The sequence below is a fragment of the Bombina bombina genome, chromosome 2 (assembly GCF_027579735.1).
Source record: "Bombina bombina isolate aBomBom1 chromosome 2, aBomBom1.pri, whole genome shotgun sequence".
NCBI classification, from domain to species: Eukaryota; Metazoa; Chordata; class Amphibia; order Anura; family Bombinatoridae; genus Bombina; species Bombina bombina.
The window spans coordinates 678,780,160-678,788,266 of record NC_069500.1 but is presented as its reverse complement, the minus strand read 5'-3'; the positions used below and the strand labels follow the sequence as shown (position 1 = coordinate 678,788,266).

Here is an 8,107-nt window from a genome sequence, read left to right as displayed (position 1 = left end):
AAATAGCTTATAGCAAATTAAACTTCAAAAATCATCTAAATAAGTCTAGCGACTTAGAGCAGACAGCACAGTGACCGTGACCTTTACCACTAATGACTTCATGTCACTGTATATCATGCAATGCTTACAAGAAGCAGACAGACTCTAACCCGGTCACCTCAGGGTTACATAAATCAGCTGACATCCAGGAAAGTACTAGCGGTAAGTATCGCGATAACAAGGCGCTGCACATAGAGTATAAATAGCAAACTTCCTGAGCGTTGTGTTATTGATCGCTGAGGTTTCTAGTTTGGTGTTAGTAGCTGTGTGAGAAGGTTGGTTTGTTATATAGCAATAGTTTGTATCTATATACTCACCTGTAGTTTAACGTTGTCGCAGTTTCTTTCTTTGGAGCGTCTTAGCTGATATGATAACGGACTTTAGTGGCTTGGTGATCGCATGCTTCTGTTACAATGGATTTTTTGTATTATAATTTACCCTTTAACACATTCTATTTAAATTGTAGTTTGTTATTAAACTGCTAAAAAGGTACAGTATATGTGTATTGCATGATTTGTAAAATCAATCTCTTGTTTCAGGATATAAAGTGACAAGATGTCAGTGGCTGTGGAGCATCAGCAGCAGGTATGATTGACGTATCCCTAGTCTATTGCTCTAGTTAGACCGTAATTTGTTTATTGGAAGCTTTAACAGCTGTTACTTACTTCTAGAATGTGGTGGTTAGACTCGTTAACCTGCCCTTGGTGAGCTCCACCTATGACATGGTGTCTTCTGCCTATGTGAACACAAGAGACAACCATCCATACTTGAAGTCCGTGTGTGATGTTGCTGAGAAAAGTGTAAAGACTATTACATCTGTAGCCATCACCAGTGCTATGCCAATCATTCAGAAATTGGAGCCACAAAGTAAGTTTGGTATTAAATGTGTATGAGGTAGATTTAGATACTTGATGAATTGAGAATTGTTAAAGTGTTGGTAAATCCTAGTGTTTGTAAAACACTAGGATTTACCATTGGAACAAAAAAGGGGACTGTCATTCATTCATAAATTCATTCTGAAAGCTCCTTTTATTTGCAGTGTTTGCTGCACTGAGCTATTTGGCTAAAAGGTGAGGTTTCCACCTCTTAGCCAATAGCTGTGTGGGAAATCCAATACTTTAAAGGGATATGTAACCCAAAAATGTTCTTTTGTGATTCAGACAGAGAATAACATTTTAAAAAGTTTCCAATTTGCTTTGTTTCTATGATTGCGTTAATGAAATACTTAGGCAGACATCTAGAGCACTACATGGCAGGAAATCGTGTTGCCATCTAGTGCTCTTGCAAATGAATAATATTCTTGTTAAACAGCTGCTACATAGTGCTCCAGAAATTGGCTGGCTCCTAAGCATATGTCCCTGTGTGGGGTGTTTATTGTGTTAAAAAAAAAAAAACAACATACCAAGAGAATGAAGAGAACCATGGGAGTAAACGAGAAAGTTAATGAAAATCACATTCTCCTATCTGAGTTATGAAATAAATTTTGGGTTTCATATCACTTTAATCTTAAACCCTTGTCTGACTTTATCAGTCGAGCATGAAGATTTACTTTTAATTTGCTTGTCGGTATCTAAATGTATTTGTGGCCTTTGACTAACTACTAGAAACATAACAAATCAATCTGTTTTTGAGGATTTTTTTTTTTTTTTTTTTTTGTTAAAGGGACATAATACTCATATGCTAAGTCACTTGAAACTGATGCAGTATAACTGTAAAAAGCTGACAGGAAAATATCACCTGAGCATCTCTATGTGAGGTAAAATATCTTCCTTTTTTACAATCTCCTCAGCTCAGAGTTTGTTCTGTGTAAAAAGTTATACTCGGCTGCTGTCCAACTGCAGGTAAACAAATTAAAAAAAAATGAAGAAATGAACAGCAGCCAATCAGCATCAGCAGTGCTGAGGTCATGAACTCTTACTGTGATCTCATGAGATTTCATAGTAAGCTTCCTTTACCTGATTGGTGAAATAATATGAGAGTGCACGATGCTAGTCCCTTCAGATGTCCCAGGACAAACACACTAAAATGCTGCTTAGAAATCCTTTACAATGGGAGGTGGCTACTGAGGAACTTTTGAGGTAAAATCTTTCTTTTTTACATAGATGTTCAGGTGATATTTTCTAATCAGTTTTTTACAGCTATGCTGCATCACTTTCAAGTGTTTAAACATTTGGGTATTATGGCCCTTTAAGTTTATCAATTATGTAACGGGTGTTTTTATTTCAGTTGCATTTGCAAATTGCTCAGCCAAGCATGCAAAAGTTGTTGCTTGATAACTTTTAATGCCATAAATGACTCTACCTACTTCAGCTAATGTTCTTTGTTTGACCTGTTTTACAGATTTATGTGTTATTTCAGTTTAATTTATATACACTTCTCTCTTCCCCCCCCCCAGTTGCCATTGCCAACAACTATGCCTGCATCGGACTGGATAAAATTGAAGAAAAGCTTCCAATTCTCTATCAGCCTAGCAACAAGGCAAGTGTGTGTGGGTTTTTTGTTTTTCCCCCCACTTCAGTAAACACCGTAAAGTAAAAATTTAAAGGAATGTAATTGTAAGGGGGGGGGGGGGGGGGGAATTACATGCTCATAAAAATTAAGATTATCAACCCTGCTAAGGGGTTAAATGCAGAGATCAAAAACTTCTTAGAAAACCAGTGTTTGGGGCACCTGCTCCTGAGGTGTGCAAGGGGTACAGTATATGTATGAATTTTATGATTGTATTATGAAATGGAAGTGACTCTAAAGTTTAGAATGACAAATTCCACTTTTTTTTTTTTAAATCCTAATCTTTGATCTAATTTTTTAGATTGTGTCCAATGCATCTGATGCAGTTACCGGAGCCAAGGAGACCGTCATTCAAAGTATTACAGGTGTAGTGGATAAGACAAAAGAAGCTGTCCATGAAAGTGTTGAAATGACCAAAGCAGTTGTGAATGGCAGTATAAATACTGTCTTGGGAAGCGGTGTAGTGCGTATGGTGAGCAGTGGAGTTGACACTGCACTTTCAAAATCTGAGACTTTATTGAATGAATACCTACCACCAACTGATGAAGAATTGGGTAAGTTAAATTGGGGTGTGATCTCACTACCTTGAGGAACAGATTAGTGGTTTGTTTCTTTCTACATTTGAACTATCTAGCAAACATTCTTTGTTCACTTATGTCTCCAGCCATTGAAGCAACAAATACTGAAGGATTTGAAGCAGACACTCAGAAGCCCAACTACTATGTCAGACTAGGGTCCCTCTCCTCAAAGGCTCGTAAGCGTGCTTATCAGCAAGCTTTAGTTCGGGTCAAAGATGCCAAATGCAGAAGCCAGGAAGCAATTTCTCAGTTAAATCATACAGTTGATCTGGTAAATATAATGCTTGCTAATCCATACTTCATGACTGTTTCCAACTAAAGAATTGTAGTACGAGGTGTTGGCTGTGTGAAAGGCAGGGAGGGGGACTTGCTTAACATTAATAGTTGCAGTTCTTCAGACCATGCTGCTACCACTGATATCTTAGTTAACCAACTGTGTTAAGTAATGTGACAACTCAAAATAGAAATCAGATCTGTGTCTTTGAATAAACTTTCTTTTCATATCTATAGATTGAATATGCCAGGAAGAATGTGAATAATGCCAACCAAAAGATTCATGATGCACAAGAGAAGCTCTACAACTCATGGGCTGATTGGAGGAAGAGCACAGGCCAATCTGAGGGTGAAGCTGAAAGTGCTGAGGTAAGCTACCATAGATGGAATAAATTTAATTGGACAACCGTGTACAGTGCTGTGTAGATAATGGGTGACAGCACTTTTTTAAACTTTAAAGCAACCCCCTTCCCCCAAAAGCAGTTAGGTGAAATGTGTTTCTGAAATGCAGATACTTACACTTCCTAACTTTAATTTTACAGCATATTGAGTCACGAACTCTCTCCCTTGCCCGGAACCTGAGTCAGCAACTTCAGACCACGTGCCTTTCCCTGGTGTCCAGTGTGCAAGGCCTGCCTCAAAATGTTCAAGACAAAGCTGTGCGTGTCAGTGCCATGGCTGGAGAAATATACCAAAATTTCCGTACTGCCTCCTCCTTCGGAGAGGTATCAGACAGCTTCCTAACTACCAGCAAAGGGCAAATCAAAAAAATGAAGGACTCAATGGATGATGTAATGGATTATCTGGTCAACAACACACCACTAAACTGGCTGGTAGGTCCTTTTTACCCCCAGCTGGCTGGGTCTCCGCATGAGAAAAAATGTGATGGGGCAGAGGCAACCAGCCAACAGGAATGACCAAAGTGAAAGTATAATAGAAAATTATCACTTGAACACTTCTCACTAACTTAATAGCCCACATAAGTGTAATTCTGAGAACTGAAAAGTATGTCCTAGTAATGTCTGCTGTTCTGCAAACTTCTATAAAGTAGTCCACCAGAAGAAGCAAACAATCAAAGCACTTTAGAATTTTACAAGAATATATTTATATTTTTTTCACTAACTCGGCAAATGTTTCTTGCAGTAACATTTGCTATAACAAGGTGTTCCCTGCATACTACATAAACACTGTGCACTAACCATTTTGTAATTTTTATTTTTTTGTATTTGCAATAAATAAAATATCTTGGCAAAAAGTGTCTAGCTTGCTTTGTATCTTAGAACGGTCCACACAATAGTAATATGTTCCATTTTATGTTAACTTTGTTTTTTATTAATCCAAATAGGACCAATAAAGTTCCTCAACTAGACTTATTTACTGTCCTAAGTCTGTGGGGGAAAAAAACAAAATTTTATATTTTGAGTACTGGTTACTCTGATGTTCAAACTCCTCCTATGCCATCTCAAATTACTGCCATGTTTATGCACCTAACATTTAAAAAAAAAAAAAAAAAAATTCTGAACCACCCAGAATACCTAAGCAGCTTAAAGGGATAGTAAACCCAATTTCTTTCGGGTAGAGCAAATTTATAATATTACTCCTATTAAAATTTTGTTTGTTCTCTTGCTAGCTTTATGTGAAAAGGCAGGAATGAAAGCTTTGGAGACGGGTTTTTTTTTTTTTGTGTTCAGTACTCTGGATAAGGCTTTCTGATTGGTGCCTGTGTTTAGCCATCCAATCAGCATGCACAAACCAGGTACTCAACCTAAATTGGGCCGGCTCCAAAGCATTTATTACTGCTCTTTCAAATAAAGATAGCAAGAGAAGAGAAATTGATAATAGAAGTAAATTAAAAAGCTGCTTAAAATTGCATGCTTTATCTGAATCAAGAAAGGAAGAAATAATTGGATTTAGTATCCCAAATATTCTTTGTTAGGCTAGAAGGCCATAATTTCCAATATATGGAACTGCTTAGTGTGTTCGTCTAGATTTGTGTTATACCAGATAGACAGAATAAGCAATTAAACAGGAGAACTGGCTTCATAGGGGGTGTCAACTATAGCTGATTCATTATCACTGGTAATACCTATGGATTACTTTTCTAATCTAGGTTTTGGTGCAAAATAACTTAAAACACTTTACTAGTGATCTGATTGTGTACAGTTTCTAGTTAGTAACTAATATTTCATACTGCAAGCTCCTTAATTGGTAATAAATCATTCAGGATTATTGCTGTCTTTTATAGTCTTGTCTCTCTAGTCTAACAAATGTTCTCCCCATAACTTAATAGGCACACCACCCATCTTATTTTAACTCACTAAAATTTAAGCCAATATTACAAACTTTTTTCCCCTCAATGGTTGTACAGATTAAATTATTGATAATGCTATCACTGTGTCTTAGTTTACATAAAACAGAACATTTTATAATCGAAGAATTGTATTGCCGTCAATTTTCTGTGGAGAACACTTTTAAATGTAACCTCACTGCAGTCTTTGTAAATCTGTACAAAACTCTATTCATAAAGCCCACTGTATAAAACTGGACACTACCAGAAGTAATGCAGGAAGCTCACTGCTTTCAAGTGATAAAATATACCCCCTGCTATGTATTGTTATAATAATCTACTTTATGTTCTCAGTAATATAAACCTACAACTTGTGTAGTAAACTTATAATTTCCCCTTTACCCAGGTGCCTGATTTCAGCATAACAGATCTGTCATCAGAAACTAATGATGCTCCAGATTTTGCTGCTGTGGAAGAGGAAGAAATGCAAGATTATTCTCGCCTCAATGGTCGTATTCAGTGTCGGCAAACAGAGTAATTGCTCAGGAGAAAGAGGACTGTCTCAGTTGGCTTTTGTCAACCCTGTTGAAAACCAGCTTTTGAAACCATGTGCCTTTATGCATTTTCTTGATCAAGCACCTAACCATTGTGTAGCCTTCCCCCTCTCCATTACATCACTCCCATTTTGTGTATAAAAGCTAATTCACTTGACTATATACTTAAAGGAGCCATAAACATAGGAATACATTTACATACCTGTGGGGAAGAAACAACGTAAGCCCCTAAAAGTTTATCTGCATCTCTGTCCTCTTCTGCGCTGCAGTTTGTTTAAGTGTCACAGGCTTGTCTAATTACAACATGACCAATTGTGCTGCTCAACTAATTGTAGCATGATGCTGCACTGGGGTAAACCTTTCCTCTCGTTTATCACAGGTATGGCTAGCCTCATGTTAAATAATACTGTGCACAAATATTACATTAATTTCTACCTTTACTATCCCTTAAACTATAACTTGGTTTGGTGCAGTGTGTTTATACATCTAAGTTGCCTTAATGTACTTTGTGTATTTTAAATAAAAGATTTGAGTGTGGTTTGGAAATCAATGTTTATGATTGAATATCAGTATATGTCGCTCAGCCTTCATGCAAATGTTTGCTACTCTAAGCCATTAAAAGTTGTTTTGATAGTTCATGGTGGTAGTTTACTCATCTGAAACGTGGAGGCCACATAAATGATTACTTGCTTGTGGTCATTGATATCCTTTCTTTAAAAGGAGCTATAAAAAAACATTTTTCTTTCATGATTCAGATATTGAATACAGTTTTAAAAACTATCCAATTTTCTTTTATTTAACTTGCTACATTCTCTTGTTATCCTTTGTTGAATAAGCAATAATGCTAGTTTAAGCATTGGGTGAGCCAATAACACAAGGCATATATGTGCAGCCACCAATCAGCAGTGAGCCTACATAGGTATCTTTTTTTTTTACTTTTTACAAATAATACGAAGAGAACAAAACTAATTAGATATAAGTAAATTTTAAATGTTTAAAATAACATGCTCTATCTGAAACATGAAAGATTAAAAAATTGAGTTTAATTTCACTTATAAGGGATACTGAAGGCAAAAAAAATTAGCATGAATACAAAGAACGTTAAAAAAAACAATACACTTATTAATGTACTGATTGTTTACTGTTTTGCTGCAATGATTATTCAATATTTTATTGTTTTCTAAACCCCCTCCGGGGGTACCAGTTCACAGCATCCTATTCTGGATGACAACCCAGGTATTAATGTGGCGGACTTTATCTGCAATGCGCATGCGTGAATTTCAGAAACGTCAGAATACATCACTTACTGTTTCTCTGTATTGAAAGCAGCAGACCCGCTCTGCAATAGATAGAGGGTGTGCTGCTTTCAATACAGGGAAACAGTGAGTGGCGTATCTGCACTGAAAAGGTGAATGCTGTGCATTAGTGTAGTGTGTCCATTAGAATATTTCAGGCAGCATCAGCTTCACAAAACAAATTGCGCATGCGCTAGATGACAAACAAGAAGATGAATTATATTCATAGAATAGGGATCCTATTGGCGGATTATAACGGCAATTGTACAGCTCATATTAGTGGGCTGTCTGGACTGATGTCATTAGAAGAAAATAAAAATAGATTTTATATATGGTACAGTAGGGGCATTTTATAACTTTATTCCTTAGCAAACCATTTTCATATTCGTAATACATCAAAAAACAAACAGTAATCCTTTAAGGCTAATCTCAAAGTGATCCTAAATTGTTGTCAATGTGGATAATATAAAATTTTAACTAGAGATCAACCTGGTCTAAAGTTTTTCGGCCCTGTGGAGTTTGTAGCAGAAGTGAAGTAACGTTTTTTGTGAGGAGAAACACAAAGTTCATTGA

The 8,107-nt window shown here is 36.5% G+C and overlaps 1 protein-coding gene across 2 annotated transcripts; it reads left to right on the top strand.

Annotated features, from left to right (window-relative positions):
- The first annotated feature begins 244 nt into the window (after positions 1-244).
- On the top strand, positions 245-6,785 carry LOC128649397 (perilipin-2). Of its 2 annotated transcripts, XM_053702648.1 has the most exons (9): positions 245-314; positions 579-624; positions 711-906; positions 2,435-2,517; positions 2,849-3,101; positions 3,212-3,396; positions 3,636-3,767; positions 3,941-4,231; positions 6,092-6,785. In XM_053702648.1, the coding sequence occupies exons 2-9, from the start codon at positions 595-597 to the stop codon at positions 6,221-6,223; spliced, it is 1,302 nt and encodes a 433-aa protein (XP_053558623.1). In that variant the 5' UTR covers positions 245-314; positions 579-594; the 3' UTR covers positions 6,224-6,785. The 2 variants fall into 2 exon arrangements, with proteins under 2 accessions (XP_053558623.1, XP_053558624.1); XM_053702649.1 differs by lacking the exon at positions 6,092-6,785 and having other exon boundaries at positions 3,941-4,656.
- Positions 6,786-8,107: the final 1,322 nt, after the last annotated feature.